Raw genomic sequence first — 22378 nt, 5'->3', positions numbered from 1 at the left:
CAACAGCCAAGATTAGAGGTCTTGGGGAGGGTGGATTTGCCACAAGCATGGTGGGAGACCACTCAAATTTTTAAGTTTGGTTACCTGTGACCTTAAGCTGCTCTGGCCTCCTTTATTTGTGGGTGGACATAGTTTGTCATGTCTAGAGATGGACAGATGAAGCTGGAGGCTGGTGTGGTATTAATGGTTGTTTGCTGTGACAGAAGCAAGCCCTACTTCCACCAGTTAGACTGAAGCAGAGGCAGCTCTTGGAAGAAGGGTGCCAACTGAGTTTAAGGCACGGGGGGGGGGGGGGGGGGGGCGGGCGGGGGGGGCTGGCAGTCGTGGCACCCGCCTTTAATCCCAGCACTAGGGAGACAGAGGCCGATGGGTCTTGGAGGCCAGCCTGGTCTACAGAGTTCCAGGACAGCCAGGACCACACAGAGAAACCCTGTCAGCTGGGTGGGGGAGCCCGAGTAAGGTCTGGAAGAAGGCAGCAGAGGAACTAAGGACCTGCTGGCACTGCAGAGGACACGGCCATTTAGGTCTATTGTCTCAGTGACGGCACAGGATGATCCTGTGGGTTTACACAGGTGGGTTGGAATGACTGAAGGCCTCATGGCTGGCTCAGTCTTCCAGAATTCGGGGAGCAAATGACACAAAGTAAAGCCTAACAATTCCAGCTCACTCTGGAGGAGCCAGGGGATGAGAACAGGTCTCCAGTGGCTCACCTCTTCAAACAGCACCCTAATCCCTGCTCCTATCCAGTAAGGGCCGGAAAGAACTGAACATGAGATTGCAAAACAGAGGCTGAGAAGGATGACAGTTTATAAACATTTGGAATTTTATTTAAAAAAAAAAAATCACAACCATGAACATTGTTACAATTAGAGGCCCTCTTGGTTCTCCACAATGATACTGAGCATGCTCACAAGGGGTTCCCATTGTTAAGTCATAAAATAACCATCTTTAAAAGAAAAAAAAAAAAACAAAAAACTCAGCACACTACCATTTAACTTGTTTTAATGTTTCTTCACAAATGGTGAAAATACTAAAGTACAGACAAGGAATAATCATAATGTTGTGGCCAACATTATAAATATGGAATTATAAATTTAAAACATTTTCTGGTTTAAAAAATAAATCTGGTCGTCAATGCAGCTCTGCAGGTCTCTCTAGTAGGGCCGGTCTCTACGTTCCTGACGGTGCTCGCCTCTGCAAGGCAAAAGGACCCGTTAGATAGAGTAAGGAAGGACAGAGCCCTGTCCGAGCCCCCAGGTGCCCAGGACTCACTGCAGCAGAGGCTGGGAAGGGGCAGTGCTCTCCCCACCACATACTTATCCATTTTCCCAGGTCCTCCACGTCCGCCTCTTCTTCCTCCCATCTGCTCCATCAATGGTCCAGGAGGTCCCCCAGGACCACCTCGTCTTCCTCCACCAAAGCCACCACGGTCCATGCCACGGCCACCTCGGAAGCCACCTCTGTCTCCACCTCGGCCACCTCTGAACATTCCTCCAGGACCGCCACGGTCCATAAGTCCACCTCTTCCTCCCCGCATGCCACCAGGGCCACCTCGGCCACGATCACCACCTAAGGCAGGAAGAGTGGCAGGTGAGTCAGAGGAGTAGAGGCTGAGGCTCTGAGGACACACCGGTGGATCTGCTAATCCTTCTCCTAGAGCAGACACTACTCAATCACCAGGAAGCTGAGGTGCTCCAGGAAACCTGTACCTACCCGGAGGTGGGAAGGGTGGCGGGAGGAAGCCCTCGGGCTTAGGGGCCTTACACTGGTTGCATTCTGTTCTCCAGGCGAAGTTCTGGTTTCCACAGCCCCTGCACAGAGAAAATCACCAACAGAACTGAGGGAGGCGGAGATTCATACCTCATCCTATGTACAATCACAGGATTCCAGGTACAAAACACGGGTCTGAATGAAGTCTCAGGCAGCAATGCACCCCAGAAGCACCAGAGTGCTCAATCTGACCCCCCCCAAACAGTCCTGCCCCAAAGTGGCAATGGGGCAACACCATTAGCAGGTTACTAATTTGCAGGAAGAGGTACATACGGATTAGGACACTGCCAGTCTCCAGCTCGGTGCTGGACATTTCCTCCTCCAGAGGGGTTCCCTCGGGAGCCCCGGGGCCCCCTTGGGGGGAAGCCTCCTCTGTCTCCTCCACGGCCTCCCATTCGACCCATGGGTCCTCCAGGTCCTCCTGGCCCACCAGGACCTGCATGCAACAATAAGAGTCAATCACCTCTTCACGACAACTTTGCTACAGGAAACTCTTCCACAGGCCCAGAGTGCTGCCCATGAATGCTATTCTTCTGTGTAACTTCATGTAGCCTCCAACTATGGCATTTCATATAATGAAACTGACATCCAGGCAGAGGTTCCCTGGAGCTTTCATGCCCTCTAACCACTTAGCCCACATTGTACAAACACACAATGTTGGCTCATGTCTAGTATCAATTTTACACACCCTTTTCTTATTTTACTGTTCTACTAAAGTTTCCCAAGGGCAGCAATTACTAGAAAAAACCAAACCAACCCTGTTGAAAGTAACAAAAAAGTAGCTAAAACAAAGTGTTCAAAGAATACCTCCACGAAGTGGTGGTGGCATTCCTCTGCCCTCACGAGGTGGCATGCCACCCCGCATGCTGTTCATTGGAGGCTTCTTTCGGGCAAGAGAAACTTTAAGTTTGCTTCCTTGAAAATCTTTTCCTGGAAAAGAGAACAGAACACCAGTGATCCTCACATTCCAACTCTTCTCTCTCCAAGCACCTACTTTTCAACAGATTCTACCTTACTGAACTTGTCTACTACTCAAAGCATAAACCTGCCCTCTCATAACCTCTAGGGTCTTTCCTGTCACGAGTGGAGATGTATCACGGTTGGTGGGACTTGCTTAACATATACAAAGGCTTGGATTCAATCCCCAGCCCTACCGAAGACCAGGCATGGTAGCCAGCTAGCCAATGCCTATAATCTCAACATCTGGAAGTAGAGGGAGGACTGGAGGATCGGGAAGCTCAAAGTCATTAATAGCTACATATGGAGTTCGAGGACAGCCTAGACTACATGACACTCCATCTCAAAACAAAACAAGCCAAATAAACAAAATGAAACAAACCATACAACTAATGTGGTGAGATCAGAACACAGGCTGTTAAAGGTATTTATTTAAGCAAGGTATGGGGCACACTCCTGTAATTCTAGCATATGCAGAGGAACTGCCAGGTCTGAAACCAGCTTGCCCACATAATGAAAACTTTAGAGACCTTAGGCCTAGGGATAAAACCCAGTGCTAGAGCACTTGCCTAGTGTGCAGCCGCCCTAGTCTGTCAGTACTTGGTGGTAGCTGTGGGTCTTGAAGCACTCAAAGGTGCTTTCCTTCTGTATGTCTCTCTCATGGTACTAGAAACTGACGCTGGGTCTGTACATATTAGGTGAATACTTGTAGCTTCAGCAAGGCAGCTCTGCACTAAAACACACAATAAAGGGATATCCTGACCAGGGCCAATGGCCGTGTGTGTCCTTTAAAAGGAACAGGGCGAACCACTTTCTTCTGGAGGGATCATATTGTTTCAGCTCTCAAATTCCTTTTTCCTCCCACACTGTGGTCCAGAAAAGGTTAAGTACATGCCTTCTGTCTCTAGACTCGAGAATGGTGTTTTAATGGTATCCAGTAGAGCACATACTCTCTCAGGTGACACACGCAACTGTCTAAAGCAGAATTCAGTGACAGGGAGCACATCCTACCATCAAACCACTCCACGGCAGCCTTGGCAGTTGGCGGATCTTCATAGGACACTGTGGCATCACCTTTAGGCTTTCCTGTCTCCTTATCCAGGTAGATATGGATCATGGGTTGCCCAGTTCTCTTGTTCATCTATTGATAAAACAATAATTAGGATGTGACTGTAACATTTGAGCTTAAACAAGTTCACAGTAGTTCCTAAGTGCCCACCACTGTCAAAGGCAGTCCCGCAGAGTGTGGTGCTCAGGAGGCAGAGGAAGATCTATTTCTAGGCCAGCCAAGACCAACACAGCGAGACCCAAAGAAAGTAAGACTCATTTAACTTCCATTAAATATTAACACTACATATTAACTCTATACCTCAGGGTATCAGAATCATGAGTGATTTAATTCTTCAGCACCTACAACCAATAGGTATTTAGGAAAGCTCTACATCTCAGGTGTGTTCAGTATGGAACCAAGAGCAAGCAGCGTGCGTCCTTCCTACTCCTGACCCAACCATTCTGATCTTGGTTCCTGTACAGTAATCCCACAGTATGTGCCCAAAGAGAAACCCAAGCCAGTCCAGGCTTTGGCTTCTCAGGACATGTAACTATTACAAAGAAAATCACTCCCAGGGCCAGGAATGCAGCTCACTGAAGAGCCCTTTTCTAGCCTGAACAGGATCAGAGTTTGATCCCTAGCTCTCCAAAAACAGAAGAAGGAAGGAAGGAAGGAAGGAAGGAAGGAAGGAAGGAAGGAAGGAAGGAAGGAAGGAAGGAAAAGAAAAAAGAAAGGAAGGAAAGTCTTCCTTAATGACAACCATGAGACTGTGAATATACTACATGAACTTTTGACTTCCTCTAGGGTTGGAAAGATGACTTGTTCTTCACCAAAGTACTACTACATGTCATTGGTCTGAATTCAGAAATAACACTGTACAACAAACAGGCACATGAATAATACCCAATCTATACAGGCTTAGACATACAGGGAGGCAGAGGCAGGAGGATCTGAGTTCAAGGCAAGCCTGGTCTATAAAGTGAGTTCCTGGACAGCCAGAGCCACACAATGAAATTCTGCCTCAAAAAACCCAACATAAATAAATGGGGAGGGGGAAAAAAAAAATCAAGCCAAATGGTTACATACATAAAATAATAATGTGGTTAGGCTTGGTAGTTAGTATTTTCATCTTTGACGCTTAGTCTTAAGACTTAAAATGTGTGCCTGTGTGTGAGCCTTCAGAGACCAGCAGAGGGTATCAGATCCCCAAATAAAGGATCATCACCACTGGTTCCAGGACAGACAGGGCCACAGGGGAGTGGGACACTATCTCAAAAATCAATCAATACCATTTTGTTGTTTTTTCAAGACAAGGTTTCTCTGGCTGTCCTGGAACTGCTCTCTGTAGACCAGGGTGGTCTCAAACTCAAGAGATTTGCCTGCCTCTGCCTCCTGAGTGTTGAAATTAAAGGAGTGTGCCACTGCTGCCCAGCAATCAATACCATTAAAAAAAAAAAAAAAGACAGAGAATATACCAAAATAGTCATACAAATGAGGAAATGCCATTTTAAAAAGATTTATTTTATAATCATGAATGCCTGCATGCATGCATGTGCATCTCATGTGTACAGTAATCACAGAAGTCAGTAGAAGGTGTCAGATCCCCTGGAACTTCAGATACACAAGACTATGAGCGTTGGGAATTGAACCTGGGTACTTGGGAAAGACAGCAAGTGCTCTTTAACTACTGAGTCATCTATCCAGCCCTAAATGAACAAGAGTGTTCTACCTATATGAGTGTCAGTCCATCCTTTGTGTGTTCGATCCCTTGGGACTGGAGTTACAGACAAATGTGAACTGTCATGTGGGTGCTGGGAACTGAACCCACCCAGTCCTGTGGAAAAAATCACTGCTCTCGACTTCTAGCAATTTCTCTAGCCCCACAAATCTTTATTTAAAAAAAAAAAAAAGACAGTACATTATCAACTTAACTTGAGTAAACCCCAATTGATACTAGAACTATATGTGCATGCACATGTCAGTCTGTCTGTCTCTCTCTTTCTCTCTCTCCACACCTATATCCACGCACCCCCAAAACAGCTGGCTGGGTGGTGGTGACTCATGCCTTCAACCCCAGCACCCAGGAGGCACAGGTAGGCCCATGAGTTTGAGGCCAACTTGGTCTATAGAGTTCCAGGACAAAGAGGGCTACACATAGAAAGCCTGTCTTGAAAAACCAACCAACCAAAAATTAAAACAAACCAAGGGTCGGGGATTTAGCTCAGTGGTAGAGTGCTTGCCTAGCAAGTGCAAGGCCCTGGGTTCGATCCTCAGCTCAAAAAAAACCAAAAAACAAAAAACAAAAAAACCAAACCAAAAACAGCTGGAAGTGGTGGCTCATGTACATACGTAACACTTGGGATGTTGAGGTTGGAAGATTATTTTTAGTTCAGGGCCAGTGTGGGAATACAGCAAGTTTCAAGTTAGCCTAGTTTGTTAAAAGGCCTACAGAGACCAACTGACAAGCTGGCTTAGCAGGTAAAGGTGCAACGCTGCCAAGTCTACAACCTGAGCTGATTTCCAACATGGTGGAGAACTCAACTGATTTGCAATTCGTCCACACACCCACACCCATAGGCTAAATGTAATAAACTAAACAGAAATAATCAACAGCACCCTTCCACCCCACTCCCATAAGATTTGCCTGGCCATTCTGGAACTTGCTTCATAGACCAGGCCAGTCTCAGAGATCCGCCTCCTGTCTCCAGACTGCTGGGATTAGAAGCATATGCCACCCTACCTGGCTAATAGTCAAACATAAAATGTAGGCACAGAAATTTGGGGTTTCCTTTTTTTTTGTTTTTTTTTTTTTGTTTTTTTTCGAGACAGGGTTTCCCTGTGTAGCTTTGCGCCTTTCCTGGAACTCACTTGGCAGCCCAGGCTGGCCTCAAACTCAGAGATCCGCCTGGCTCTGCCTCCCGAGTGCTGGGATTAAAGGCGTGCACCACCACCCCCCAGCCCGGGGTTTGACTTTTGCCCAGAGTGGGTAGGACAATGGAAAATCCTAACAACATATGATGAATAGATCATTTGGTATTCTTGCAAAGGACCTATGTTCAGTTTATAGCACCAAAGCCAGACTTTGCAACTGTCTGTAGCTCCAGTTGCATGACAGAACTGACAACCTCTTCTGGCCTCTTTGGAGGCACCTACATGCATGCAATGCAGTGACATACGTTCAGAGACACATCCATATAGCTTAGTTACATACAGATGGAGTTAAAACTTGTACTGCAGAGTGGACAACTGTGCAAAGAGGTCTGGCCAGACACCCACCACATGGACCAATCCCCAGATCTCATATAGGGGGAAGGAGACCTGACTCTCACAAGTTGACCTCTGACCTTCTGAGACATTCTTTGGTTCGTGTATGTATCCTTCCACAATTACACAAACATATGTATCTTAAAGTAACTGTGAAAAAGCGGAAGAAGAACCTGACTTCCTGGCTATGGAGACTCAGAAAGTTGTAGGATAAATCAACCAAGTGCACCAATCAGCTTGTATCAAGTAACCCAATAGTTACACATGGGTAAACCTTTCAATAAGATATCACAAAAGGCCTGTAAACAGGAACAAGGAAAAGAAGCCAACAAGGAACAGATCTGATAGCTAACAACATTCGAACCAAGAACTTCTAGTCCAGCTAGGTGTGGTAGCAATGTGCCTTTAATCCTAGCTCTGGGGAGACACAGGGAGGATAACCAGCCCGGTCTACATGGCCATCTCTAGAGACCCTGTCTTAAAAACAAAACAAAAAACCAAAAAACCCTATAACAAACAAAACAAAGTAAACAACCACCTCCACCACCACCACCACCACTAATCAAACCAAAGTACAAAGAACTTCTATTCCCCAAAGGAATACAAATATATGAACAAGATACAGGTTCAAATACAGAGCACTGGCTGCTCTTCTAGAGTGGTGGGTTCAATTCCCAGCACCCACATGGCAGCTTACAACTGTCTGTAACTCCAGCCCCAGGGATATATAACACCTTCACTTCTTCTTACCTCTGAGAGTACCAGACATACACACACACAGACAAAACACTCACACACATATGATAAGTCAATCAATCTCCTTGCTGTTGCCGTTTTTGAGTTGAAGGCCAGCCCTGTCTACAGAGAGGATGGCCAGAGTTGTTTCACAGGGAGACCGTGTGTGTGTGTGTGTGTGTGTGTGTGTGTGTGTGCGCGCGAGCGCGCGCGCGAGCGACCGTACTTGCCCCATTAACTAGTTTATTATTTTTCTCAGAATTTGGCCACTTAGTAAGATGTGAAATAAAATTACTAAAAATATATCATTTAAGCTGGGCGGTGGTGGCGCACGTCTTTAATCCCAGCACTCGGGAGGCTGAGGCAGGCTGATCTCTCTGAGTTCGAGGCCAACCTGGTCTACAAAGTGAGTTCCAGGAAAGGCGCAAAGCTACACAGAGAAACCCTGTCTCAAAAAGCAAAAAAGAAAAAGAAAAAAAGAAAGAAAGAAAGATATATATCTCTAGAGATCAATTAGAGATGAAAATAAAATTCAGTCTAAGGATGAATTCAATTGTCATATGCCAAGTAATTAGAGAATACTAAATCAGGTGTGGCAGTACACACCTTTAATCTAAGCACTAAGAAAGCAGAAACATGTAGATCTCTGTGAGTTCCGGGCCAGCTGGAGCTTCACAGTGAGATTCTACCTTAAACAAAACTCATGAAGATCTCTCACTCTCTTTAAAAATTCAAGATTGGGTTTGTCTGTGTATACCAGGCTGGCCTTGAACTCAAGACATCCTGGCAAACCTTCAATCTTACCTTGGGAAATAAATCTATACATGTTTAAATGCCTAAATACATTACACCATTTATTTCTTGTGTTTGTGTAAGCATTGGAACCATTAACTGATCATTTGAAAATATGTCTTCAAGTTATTAACTATTCAGAGAATACTTAGGAAAACCTACCTTTTCGTTTTTTTTCTCAACAGAAAAAGACAAGTTTAAATTCAACAAACAAAAGACCCAGCAGACTTAGTAACAGCACCACTAGCTGCTTAGCATTTTCATCTACAAAAACTGGTTACGGTTGATGTGGCGGTGCCAGACTGTAACCTGGCACTTGGAAGGTGGAGGCAGAAGGATCAGGCCATCTTGGAATACATGAGATCTTGTCTCAAAATCCACAGAAAGCCAGCTAACAGGAGGGGAAGCTACTTATCTTGGTAGCCCTAAGGCCCTTGTGCATTATGCATGCCAGGCAAATGCTCCGTCACTGGACTATAGCCCCCAGCCCTGGACAGAGAGTCTTTGCACCACACAATGTTTTAAGGAGACAACCACAAGATAGTGACAAGACAGAGAACTTCATCAACAATCCTTAGCATGGTTTTAGTATTTCCAGTGTGTCTTTGTGGGCCCAATTTCTGCTGGATCACCTGATCACTATCCACTCACCTTGACAACCCCACACTGCTTAAAGAAGTCTGCCAAATCATCCAGAGTCACATTGTCATTTAAACCTTGCACATAAATTGCACTGTTGTCAGAGTCTTCATCAGGATCTATAGGAAGGCCTTCAAGAGAAGATAAGATAAAACAGACTTACTGCTCTGTATTAGTAGTGGCTTCTTTCTTTTGTAGATAGGCTGCCCTCAAACTCCTAATCCTCTTTCTCAACCTCCCAGGCATGTCCCATCAGGATCTAATAATAGGGGCTTCTTAACCAATTGGACATTATTATCAAACAAAGGCAAGAGAACTACAAATTATAAGGACATTAAGTTGGAAATTTTTGGTTACTTTAAGACAACTGTAAAGGAAGTCCCATGCTGTCTTTGCCAAGACAAGTCTGCAGGGCTACTGAACTCTTGCTTTTATGGCATTTACTCAAAACAGCACAAGGTAAAGTTAAAAAATTTAAAATTACCTAGATCAAGATCTGGTCCTTCATCCATGGGTCCTGCCAACCAGGAAAGATCATACAAGATATTATCAGTGCAAGCCTTGCAAGCTACAAACCTTACAAACACACACAGCTATCTACTATACCACCAGTTGATGGGGACTCATTAATTCAAAATGACCCGCACTGCTAAATGGAGCAGTGCCCCTTTAGCGTTTGTGAAGTTTGCTAGGGTTTTCTTTTTCCTTTGCTCGTTTGTTTCTAAACCATTAACCAAATACACTCTTAATGCTTTATGTGCCAAATTAGTGTTAAATTAAATTCAAAACCTTTCCTCCACATAAACCAAATTAAAACTGTACTCTCCCCCATATTACAGAAGCAGTTGCTCAATATTTCAAGTTACCCTTTGTTTTGTAACCATAGGTTAACCTTATTACCCCTAAGACAATGCCGGCAGTACCCATTAGTCTCTTTTGTACAGATCATTTTTAAACCACTTATGAAACTAGTAAAAATTATAGTTTTCTAAAAACTGACTGTACTTTTTTTAAACACTATCCATGGTAATACTCAAAAACTTACCACCAGGCTTATTGAAGCCACCTCGCTCTCCAGCGCTGCTGGGGGGATAAACGAAGAAATGAAGGCCTTTCCCTTTAAAAGCCAGTACCGCTCTGAGCCTTGCGGGGGCTCGTGGGGAAGAAGGGCACTGGCTAAACACATCTCCAAACAATGCATCTCTCTCATCTTGTCACTATGCCTTTCTTCAGGGCAGCTTGCTCAAATTTCCTTAATATACAACCTTGCTTGTCTGATTGGATACACCAGTGTGGCTGGTTTCTTTCATGTCAGGGGCTGGTATTAATAGTGCAATACTTGGCAAATTAAGGAAGGAAAAAAAAAACCCCTAGACCCAAACACCCACCCCATCAGCTGAAACACCAGGGAGCTTGGTGTAGAAATGTGAAGGCAGAGACAATTGCTGTGATAAACCTTTCCAAGTTCATAAAGGTGCACCCTCAACCTCTCCCAAGAGAGTGCCAAATGAGGCACTAGGCTTCCTAACAAGTAACAGTATCATAATAGAGGAGGAGACAACCACATTAAATGTCTACAACACACAACAGAGGACGCATCCAGTCAATCTTCAGCATGAAGCCATACAGTCCAGGGCCCTAATGGATTGAACAGTTACTGTGAAAGGAGAGTTGACAACAAATACCCAGGCTCAGCGGACTGGGGGTGCAACTTTATAGACATACCAGTTAAGAAGACTATGGCAATATACACACTATACTACAGAGGGTAGAAGGAATGTGAGTTGTAGCTTTTGAGGGGTGGGGGGCAGTATTTTCTAGGATTAAATAAAGGTAGCTCCCCAGGGGCGAAGACCTGACATTTTCTTAACCAGTATTGCACCTTTAATACCTAAATATACAATTTCAAGCTGTTGCATGCAGCTTTGCTTCTTTTTTAAAAGTACACACCATAAAATGTTCTCTCTCTTTTAACACAAAGTTTACACTTTAATGTTACACAATTCTAGAGTATTATACCTCCTCTGGTTCATTACCAAACAACAAGTATGCAGTTACCAAAGTTACAGAAGGATTCCATTTATACAATGAATACATTTTGTTTTAAATATTCTATGTATATTTTTCCTCTCCATATGGACACCGTGTCTAGTCCCACTTTTCATTATGCTGCCGGCTGAGTACTGAGTACGGGTACTTTTTAAGTATTGAAGTGTATACAAGGCTCTCACTTTGTAACCTGTAGCATATAAATGCGACAAAGCATGTTAAAAAGTTTCCACGTTTAACAGCCAATGAAAATATCAAAATATTGAGGCAATGAAAAAGGGCATGTTAACAACATTGAGTGCCTTACCTGGAGCAGACACTGAAAACCATCACCACACCACAATAAAAAAGGGAAAGGGAACTGCCCCGTGTCCTGTCCCCACAGGATCCAACAGACTGCTTCACAGTCTGTTAAAAACCTATGGGGTAGGCCATGGTCTCTTCTATGGCTCCAGGAGAGACTTCTCATCCAGAAAGATGGGCCCCTCTAATAGCAGTCTAACAAAGTCAGTAGAATCATTACTTCTGGAGTGTTAAGATGAATAAACTTCAAACTGCTTTTGCAATTGAAAAATACTAAGAATTCTAAGTGATTTGAGACGTGATGATAGTAATTTCAAGTGTCGATGTCTATTTTTAAACATCCATAAAGACGTGAAACCTTTATAATGGAATAATATTCTCCAAATCAGAAAACCAATTTGTATTTTTCGAATTATTCACAAAAATTTGCATGTTATAAAATTTATGGCTTTTTTCCAATAAAGATTTCACTGAAGAGTTTATTAAAGTTATGCAGAATAAACAAAACATTAACTATCTTTCAGTACTACAGAAATTTGCTAGTACGTGAGTAGGTCAACTTAATCAGTTAAGTTTGTTTCTATAAAAAAGAATTGCTAGCTTTTCTTTGAACAGTCGCCCCAATCAAATTTATACTCACTACAACATTCTGCATAACTTTTTTACTAGTTTATATAGGGACAGAACACACACGTAACTAAATCTGGATTATGTTAACCACCAACATCATATCTCACCTTCATCAAAGTATAGACACCAGAAAGGGATAAGGGATAAGGGATGGATGGAGGGAGGGAGGGAGGGAAGGAGGGAGGGAGGGAGGGAAGGGGAGGCAGAGGCAGTAGGGTCACGTTACTGATCTAAACAGTTTTCTAAACCAGATCGTGCCATCAATCACAATGGTCAAACCAATTTAGACTTTTAAAATCTCCGATAGGGAGTGATGCTATACTCATACACATTACTCTGTAAAAAAGTTATTAGATTGTTCTGTGCTCCAACTCAGGCCATGGTTTAAGGGTTACGGGGCCAGTCTTCACCATGTTCAACAATTCTGGGTACAAACACTGGAAAACAGCTGCATCCTTTTTCTGCAGTACATACACCAGGTATTTTAAGACAACCGTTCAGAGTTCATTAGTTAAAACCTAGGGTTGTTAGAAGGTTGTGTGTGTTCCATCCCAAATCTATCACCCAAAGAGGCTCTCACCTCTGAACACCATGAAGGGGACTGAAAGCTCTAGTTTCAAAGCCATTCTTTGCTCACCCCAACCCAACAAAGGTTACTGGCAGGGAAAAAAGCAAACTGCCACTTAAATGACATTTCCATGTTTTAGAAGAGAGCTTGACCTCAACAGATTGTCCATGGAAATGTGGAATAAATTTCTTATGTCTTTCAGTCCCTTCTTCCCATTGAAACTCCTATGGATGAAGCAAAATTAGGTAAAAGGAGAAAAGGTTTGCTCTTACCCCATTCCACCGCGTCCTCCTCCCCGCCCACCTCTGCTCATGCCTCCACGATCAAATCCCCCTCTTCCCCTGCCCCGGTTATCAGGGCCACTCATGCTCCGGTTCTCTCCTGGTCCGGAAAATCCTCCAGACTCCTGCCCATAAACACCCATGCTACTGGGGTGGTCCTGTCGGAATGAACCTGAGGAAAGAGTCACATCTGTAAGCCACGGACCACATTTACACCACTGCCTGACATCCTTTCTCTTGGAATCATGAACCTCTCAACTGTAAGCAACTGCGTAAGTCCTAGACTATGCTGAAAGTATTTCTACCAGAAGGTTCCCTTAAAGAACTATTAGTTCATCAAGGCTAACAGCCTTGTACAGCCAGGCTGTAATAAACTACTTCTGAGGGGAAAAGGTGCCCTGAAAAGAATATATCCATGGTTCGTGTGTTCAGGATGTCTCCAAAAGCAGTTTCTCTGCGCTACCTTACAAAAACAAAAGCAGAGCCAGACTTTCTAGGGCTAAAGGCTGAGTTACAAGGAGCCTTAGTCATTCTAGACAAAAAAGCAAACAGATGAAATAAAAAGGCCAGCCAGGGTTACAGAGAAACTCTGTCCCACCAAACAAAACAAAACTCAAAAAAGAGCAATAATTGAGGCAGAACTTAAACAGTGAATGAAGACACTTCTGGAGTTTTAGTTACTACTCCTAATGTAAGTATAAGCACTGGGACTCCATGGTAGAACTTATGTTAAGACCCTAGGCTCAACCCCCAGCACAAAGTAAAACTCCCAACCATCTCCAAACTACAGTAATCTGAAAGGACACCCCCCCCCCCCCCCCCCCCCGCTTCACAGATTCACACACAGTTTTGATCTGGCTATCCGAAACCATAGCAGCCCTCTACAGCTATCCTCCCACCTTTTTTTTTTTTTTTTCTGGAGCTGATGACCGAACCCAGGGCCTTGTGCTTGCCTAGGCAAGCGCTCTACCACTGAGCTACATCCCCAACCCCTACCCTCCCACTTTTAATGATTTAGGGCAGGTCCTAAAGAATGCCAGCCCTACTCAATGCAGAGTGCCTGCCCTCTTGACTGAATCCCTACTGGGGCATTCAGACTATTATGCCGGATGCTATGGCTCACACTCCAGGAGTGTGACTCTAGAAGCAAACAGTGGTAATGAGCACTCCCCATTTTCAGAAACTCCAAGCACAACCAATCAAACTTGGTTTTCTCTCTTAGCAACTCACTCTGCTGCCCGTAGCTGCCGCTCTGTTGGCTATACTGACTTGGAGCCTGGCTGTAGGATCCAGTCTGAGGGGGGTAACTAGTGGGAGGCTGCTGCCCATAGCTGCTTTGTTGACCATAGCTGCTCTGCTGTCCATAGCTGCTCGGCTGTCCATAGGTGTTCTGCTGAGAGTAACTGCTCTGATCGTAACTAGCAGGCTGTGAGGAGGAGTAGCTGAAAGAAAAAAAACACAAGTTTTCAGTAAGGGGGGGAGCACCTTATTTCTCCCACAACCCTGAATACAAGACATTCATGGGTATCCTAACAGTTCCTTTCTTGTCTTTCATTGAGATGGGCCTACTATATGTAGCCCAGACTGTTCTTCCATCTGCACGCAACTGAGTACTGGATTAAAGGGATGCCTCATTGTATCTGGCCAAGGGAACATTTTGGTATTTATAATAACAAAGCTTTAAGTGGAAGAGAGAAAATTAAAACCCATGTGTACACTGAGCTGCAGTTTAGAGCTCCCATTTAAAACAATGTTTGTTTTCAACCATATTTAAGGCAAATCCAGGAGTTCCGATGGGCAGAATACGTACATGTGCACGTAAGCGATGACTAATGCAGTGAAAAATGACACTGAGCATAAGGCCAGAGTCAAGTGAGGTGTTCAGTTCCAGTGCCTCCCTTTCTTTCTGCAGCGCCAAGGCTCCAAACTAGAGCCTCACACTAGGCAAGTGTCCTATAAGTGACAGTCGTCCAGTAAGGTGAGTGGTGACTTTGATTTTCTGAGGCATGGCTGCTTGGTAATAGAGTGTGGACATGTGTTGTCTCTGTGTGCCACATCCCAAATGCCAGTTTTTCCTTCAGATTCAAAATTGCTTTGCTCTATCTTTAACCTTTCAAACAGCCTTAGAAATCTAAAAATAAAGACTAAACTAGTAAGAAACCTTAGGTTGTTGTACAAAAGGTACTAGGTCTCTCTATCAAACTACCCAGGAGGTAATCTAGCTATCTATACACACTACTAAAAATAAAACTTAGCTGGGCAGTGGGGGCACACACCTTTAATCCCACACTCAGGAATTTGGTCTACAGACCAAATTCCAGAACAGCTAGGGCTACACAGAGAAATGCTGTTTAGAAAAAAAAAAAACAAAAACAAAAAACAAAAACAAAAACTAGAAGACTCAATGAACCATAAATATGTGCAACTAAACTAAGTATCTGTCACACCTCTCTACAGTTGTTAAAACCCAACAGTCTTGTTCACCAATTCAACTCTCCAGAGCAACTCTTCAACACAACAGGGACGGGCCTGCTCTCCAAGAGCTATAAACCCTACTCTCTTCTGTTTCTAGTTGTATGCAATGTGTTAACCTATGAAACAGATAATCAGGAACTAGTTTAGCAAATTAAACTAACCTTTAAAGACACAACTCTGTCAATTCATCTGATGCTTACTTCAAATGAGACATAGGTTAGAGAACTTGCAGTTTTCCTTAATTTTAAAGAAACCAAACTGGGACATTGTAGCTACAATGGTTAACAGACAGAGTATGAAGGACAACAGAGACTGAGCTGGAGTAGTCCAGAGTTAGAGTACCTGCCCAGCAATGAACAACCCCGGATTCCCTCCCTAGCACTGCAATGGGTGGTAGGGAGGGAAGTCTTGTACCAACTTTACCCATGGTGAGTATTTGAGACAACAATTTCTATGGTTTTGTGAAGATAAGTTCAGACATTTCTGTTTCTCATAATCACAAGAGCAAAAAATAAGTTTTTGGTCAGTATTTAGAGAATAGTTTAATAATAACTATAATAGATCCCAGACACTACTATGGGAACCCAAGACTGAGGTCTGACTATTAACCATATATATATATATATATATATATATATATATATATATATATATATATATATATATATATATATATATATATATATATATATATATATATATATATATATATATATATATACACACACATATGGTCAAGAGTTATTAACAAACAAATCTTACCCAAAGAAGCCAATGCTAGCTGGTCAACCACCTAAAGAGAACCTCTCTCATATCCCTCACTGGCCACAGAGGAGAGACTGACCTGGTAGGAGGGTAGGACGGAGGTGCGGTGACTGGCTGCATGGGGTAGCTCCCAGGAACCTGGGGATAACTGTAGTTACTCTGTCCATATCCTAGGCTGGGCTGGTTATAACCCCCTGTGCTAGATTGAGGTTGACTAGTCTCAGCGGGCTTGTTACCATCCTGAGGTCTAAAAGGAGAAATAACATAGTAAGACTTAGTTTCAACAACCCCAAGCCCCTAGTTAAGAACCCCACAGTTCTGTGAGCAATATGAAACATTAAGATCAAGCTCAAAAATAAAGAAAATAAACCCAGTATCAGTCCATCAGCATTTGCTGGAAGAGAACACTAAGTTAATAGTATACTTCATTTGCTCGGTGTTAGCAGCTACTAAGGGGTTTTCATTGTTGTTATATCGCCAACTGAGTAAGTGATGGGGGAGGGGGGGAAGACGACACTTTTTAAAATGAACTTCTGAAGACAAGAAATTTGAACAATGTAAACTGAAGTTTAATTTGTAAGGTCACAGCATCATACATTTTCACTATCTGTGGGTTTATGCTACTCATTTACTAGAGACAGACTAGAAAAGACACTTCCTAACCTAGCCTGCTGTAAATTAACTTAACCTTGCCACACTAGTCTCCACAGGACAGGGGTGTGGATGTACCTCCCAACCCATGCTCAGATCGACTAACTCCGGAACTCCCCAATTCCTCATGGCCCCAACAGTTTACACCAAGGCTACAGTAGCATAGTTGAGTTAGGGCTATCTCAAACAAAGCACCAATCAGCAGGTGGCCTAGAGAAGATGCAGAAGTACTAGTGTCTTCACTGAGATGAAATGGGTTATAAAGTAATAAACTTCCTCTTTCCAGTAAGAAAGGAATAACCACTGTTGATCAAGAGACAGCTAGCTATTTTTAAGGGTGGTCCGTTCACAAAACTAAGCTCGGGGCGGGGCACAAAACAATGACTTATCAAAACCTAATTGATACATAAAATACCCTCCTGCTATGGCTTGGATATATCACTGCATGAGAGCTTCACATGTGCCTTTGCACATGCGATAAAATTCTGCAATACCTAAGTCAACTGCAGCGGGGCCTTCTAGGAACCAGCCAGTTAAATGTAACTACTACACAGGCTGTCTATTGGATATTAACTACAAAGTGGCTCTGATTACTCACTGTGCATTTTAGAAGTAATTTCACGAGTGTTTGCCAGAGCTAATTTCTTACCTCTACAGCAGATAAAAAGTCTAGGTTACAAGTTGATCTCTTGTTTATTCCCTAAAGTCTTCATTGAAATCAGAATTCAGTGTTCCTTCAAGACTGTATGCAGAAGCCACCTAAGTGCATTGTCTAAGGCAAAGACCTGAAATCTTCTGTTAAGTAATAATATATACCATTTATCTACCAACCAGCCATGGAGTATGAATTTTATTGAACTCTTTTAACATATACCACATAGCTGGGTACCCAGTTATGAATTTATTTGTCTATGACTTTTGGTTACCAAACCACTACATTATAGAGAGGAAATCATGTCAACTGCTTCACTGAGGTAGTATTCTTTCAGGTTGTGCAAATATCCTTTACCAATAATTGGGTCATATACTACTACTTCTTGACTGACGTGTAACCCACCCGCCCTGTACTATCAACTACTGCATTTTTCCCTAAAGGAAAGCACTTCCCAATTAACAGGGTCAATAAACCAAAGGTAAGTACCAAAAGTATATATAATTCCACTGGTAGAATAAACAATGTAGGAAAACACACAATTTTCCTTTCTCGGGTTTAGAAAAGCAGAACAGTCTCCTCCTTCCCCCAAAGTAGGTTCTGAAACCAGGCAACTGACATTCCTTGTTTTTGGCCCTCAGATGGCACCATTTCTTCACCAGAATACCTGTATGCTGTGCTCCTGCCCCCTGGCTGCTGTAAAGACTGTGTGAACAGTCAAAACCTAGTGTATAAAGGACCATCAAAGGGAACTAAGTCATGGATAGTCTAAGTGTACAGAGTTACTCTTTCCTTCATATCCAAAGCGGACGCATCAGAGGAATAGGCAACTGTGGCCTTACCTTGTAGGTGCGGTGGCTGCTGGCTGCTGGCCATAGGCTGGGTAGGCAGGCTGGGTGCCATATGCAGACTGAGCTGCATAAGAGGCCTGGGTTGTGGTGACTGTAGCAGTGGTGGTGTCATAAGCACCAGTGCCATATCCTTGGACAGGCTGGCTGTATGCCTGGGGGGCAGTTGGAGTGGTATAACCTACAACAAAGGAGAATTGGATTAGACTCCAGGTCCTCTTCCTCAGAGCACTACCTTGGCATTTATTACCAAAACAACTTGGAAACAGCCCACTTTAAAGCATCACAAAATTAAATCCCTATAAATCTCCTTGCAGAAGAGTAGCAACAAAGGAGTGTTTAAATTCTTGTTTATTACATTTCTTAAAAATAAAGTATATGCACATGGGAGCTCACCATGGCACATGTGTGGAGGAACCACAGGACTAGTTTTGGGAGTTGGTTCTCTCCTTCCACTACATGGATTCTGGTCATCAGGTTTGGTGGCAAGTGTCCTTATCTGCTGAGCCATCTCACTGACTCCAAAGTTTTAAAGTCTGTTATAACTCATTCATGCATGTATGCATGTGTGGGGGTGTCAGATCCCCTGGAACTGGAGCTACATACAGTTGTGAGCTGCCATGTGGGTGCTGAGAATTGAACCCTGGTCCTCTCAAAAAGCAGCCAGTGCTCTTAACTGCTGAGCCATCTCTCCAGTCTGTTATTAGTATCCTTCTTCTGATCCCCTCACCTCAAGTCTCCAGCCTTGGGATCACAGGCACATTTTACCTGGTTGATTGGTGCTGGGGAACCCAGGGCTCCATGAATGCAAGGCGAGCACTTTACCAACTAAGCTATATTCCCTACCTCAAGACAGAATATTCTATAAAAAACTGTTGCCATGGAGAACTGGCAGCTTCTTTCTGCCCCCACATAAATGGACTGGACAGGAGAGAGGGCTATTTTCTTTTCTTTTCTTTCTTTTTTTTTTTTTTTTTGGCTGATTATAGACCCATCTTGCTAGCGGATTTCCTGAGCAAGTTTCTCAATTAATGAGAAATAAACGGACAAGCCCCCTCAAAACAGGAAATAAAATGTCCCAGAATGGGAGGTAAAGGGCAAATGACATAGCACTTAAAAACAGCCACAAAATAGTCATCAGGTACTAGATTAAGCGCTGAAATCTGCCGTTACATGAGCTCAAAGTAACAACCTTTCCTGGTACTGAATCTTTGTCTTCCTTCCTCATCATCAACAGGCTTAAGTAAATGATGCACTCTAAAAGCTTAGCCCAGATGCTAGGATTCACATCTAGAGAAGCCAATTCTTACTAAAAGTTAAAAATGATTTCTGACTGTGGGTCCCAACATTCCAAGATCACAAATACCAAATCAGCCTGGGCTATATAGCTGGAGAACCTTGCTGGGGGGAAAACACACACACACACACACACACACACACACACACACACACACACACACACACAAACCAAAAAGGAGCTTTAGCATTTAAAACAAATCTTGAGCTAAGACTACTTAATTTAGTTTACATTTACATTTAGGTTTAGCCAACTGAGTATTCAAAAATCAAAAAACAAATACAAACAAAACACCCAAAACTGAGACAGTCTCATTAATCTGCCCAGACTTGCTTACTGTAATGTCTTGCTTTATAACTTAACTGCCAGATTTCTGATGTATAAAGTGTTCTGCCTGCATGTGTCCTTGTCGGCCAGAAGAGGGCACCAGATCTCATTACCGGTGGTTGTGAACCTCTATGTGGGTGCTGTGAATTGAACCCAGGTCCTCTAGAAGAGTAGTCAGTGCTCTGTATTGCTAAGCCATCTCTCCAGCCCATTTTTTTGTTTCTTTGAAGCAGGGCCTCACCACATTGGCCTTGAACTCAGACAGCCTCTACCCCCCAAGTACTGGGATTAAAGGCCTGTGGTACCAAACCTGGCTCAATCTTTTTTGAATCTAAAGTATCATTTTGTAGCTCAGAATCCTTTCTTCTCAAACATTCAAAAGAAACTCTAAAATTATATAAAGACATTAGTTTCTTGTCTAAACTGGTAAAAACCAATAAAAATATATTTCATAAAAGAGTCCTGAACACTTTTGAGTTGGCATGTTGTTCATCTGAAATGGGATTTTGTTTTGTTTTGTTTTACAATAATAGAACCCAGAGCTTCACATACATGCTAGGTAAGTATTCTACAATTGAGCCCTATGTTATGGAATAATCTTTTTGTACACTGTGAATATGTGTGGCTGTTTTTTTTTTTTTTTTTTTTAAAACCTTGCTTGTTTAGGCACCGTCTGATTGGTTTAATTTTAATAAAGAGCTGAATGGCCAATAGCTAGGCAAGACAGGACAGGTAGGACTTGTGGAAAAATAGGAACCCTGGGAAGACCAGTACCAAGCAGAGCTAACGAGTTATGTGGCAGAATGTAATATAAATGGGTTAATTTAAGTTTTAAGAGCTAGTTGGGAACAAGCCTATGCTAAGGCCAAGTTTTTATAATTAATAAGAAGTCTTTGTGTCATTGGGGAACTGGCGGTCCAAAGAAAATCCAACTACGGCTCTACATATTTGAAAGTTCTTTGCAAAGTTCTAACTAAAGTTAACCATATACAGCATTCATCTAAACAACAGAAGTCTATCTATCCAATTATTCTTTATAAAACTTCTCCCTACATGGCAAGACTTACAAGATTAACGAAAGTTCAACAAAAACAGTAACTTATGTCTCAGAACTGCAGTAAGAGCCTGTATAATAGCAATATAATAGTAAGATACTGGGTTAATAAATAATCTTTTAATTAAACAAGAGACTAACAGCACATCTATGTGATTTCTTCAAGGAAAAATGTGGTCATAAACACTGCACAAAGAAAATTTGTTTACAGTCAACAGTAAAAATCACAGCTTAAGAATGGTTTGAATCATGTAAGGGAGATGCAGCTATTATCTGTACCTTTCTTCTGGAGCTTCATTTAGGATCCTAGAAGAGAACAGTGTATTTCTATGCATTCTCTGTGATAATTATCCACTGACTTTTATGTGTAAAGGCAGCATGGGATTCAGAATAATGTGCCTGGATCCAGCTTCCTACTCATTGGCTCCTACTTAAGCTGTAAGGGTTAATTTTGGTTCTTAGAGCCTAAAAACAGTGAGCAGAAGTAAGTGAGGTATGAGGTAACTTAGAATCACTTAGTATACACAAACTCCTCATTACCATGCAACATAGTCTGGCTCACCAAAGTCATCATTTTCTACTTACAGTGTTCTATACTTCCTGGGCTCACAATCAGGACTAGACTTTCTATTCTGCTTTAAAAAATCACTTTGTTATGACTTTGTTAAATGGCTTAAGGACAGCAAAGGCTAAATTGAAATTATATGTTCTCAAATCTATAGTTTTAGTTTTCTCCCTACACCTGCACAAGGTGAGATAAACACTTCCATCCAAAGACAGTAATTAAGATAGGTTAGCAAATTCTCCCCACGAAATCCATGTCAATGAAATAAATGCCAAGTATTTTTTCCATAATATAATTTGAAGTTCAGATAGTTGGAAGGTAGTCTTTATATCTCCAGCTTATATCACACAGCATCCTACAGCAAAAAATAGTCACATTTTTCACATGTATTCTTACGTATTCTTAGACCAGCTTTCCTTTTTAGTGTTCTGGAATGCTATTTTATGTTTAAAACACACTATGTCTTAAAAAAATTTGTAACACTTAAAACAGAAAATGGATTAAAATAATTTATAACACTTAAACAGAAAATAAAATATGCCTGTGCTATGCAACAGACAAACATGTACATGCAGGGTGGCAGTTCCCTTAAATAAATCTAATCATGCAATCTAGCTTTCAGGGAGCAAGTAAATTCAGTTGGAGTAATACCTTTGGGAAGGCAAATAACAAAGGTTTGACAAACGTCAAATCTAACAGTAAAAC

General features: G+C 42.6%; 1 protein-coding gene across 8 annotated transcripts in view; it reads right to left on the bottom strand.

Annotated features, from left to right (window-relative positions):
* Positions 1-799: 799 nt before the first annotated feature.
* Ewsr1 (EWS RNA binding protein 1) overlaps positions 800-22378 on the bottom strand; it is a 29378-nt gene continuing 7799 nt past the window's right edge. For 3 of the 8 annotated variants that reach the window (XM_036201412.1, XM_036201414.1, XM_036201417.1), the window contains 13 exons: positions 18425-18611; positions 16359-16526; positions 14270-14481; positions 13031-13211; positions 10254-10288; positions 9693-9725; positions 9221-9339; positions 3739-3868; positions 2578-2700; positions 2044-2206; positions 1714-1811; positions 1317-1569; positions 800-1194 (listed from right to left, as the gene is read on the bottom strand). In XM_036201412.1, coding sequence (XP_036057305.1) covers positions 1155-1194; positions 1317-1569; positions 1714-1811; positions 2044-2206; positions 2578-2700; positions 3739-3868; positions 9221-9339; positions 9693-9725; positions 10254-10288; positions 13031-13211; positions 14270-14481; positions 16359-16526; positions 18425-18611 — 1742 coding nt within the window. In that variant the 3' untranslated portion in view covers positions 800-1154. Of the gene's footprint in view, positions 1195-1316; positions 1570-1713; positions 1812-2043; positions 2207-2577; positions 2701-3738; positions 3869-9220; positions 9340-9692; positions 9726-10224; positions 11448-13026; positions 13212-14269; positions 14482-16358; positions 16527-18424; positions 18612-22378 lie in introns of those variants that run through there. The other 5 variants (XM_036201411.1, XM_036201416.1, XM_036201413.1 and 2 more) reach the window with 4 other exon arrangements.

This window comes from Onychomys torridus, chromosome 10 (assembly GCF_903995425.1).
Source record: "Onychomys torridus chromosome 10, mOncTor1.1, whole genome shotgun sequence".
Taxonomy (NCBI): domain Eukaryota; kingdom Metazoa; phylum Chordata; class Mammalia; order Rodentia; family Cricetidae; genus Onychomys; species Onychomys torridus.
This window is presented reverse-complemented; position numbering and strand designations above follow the sequence as displayed.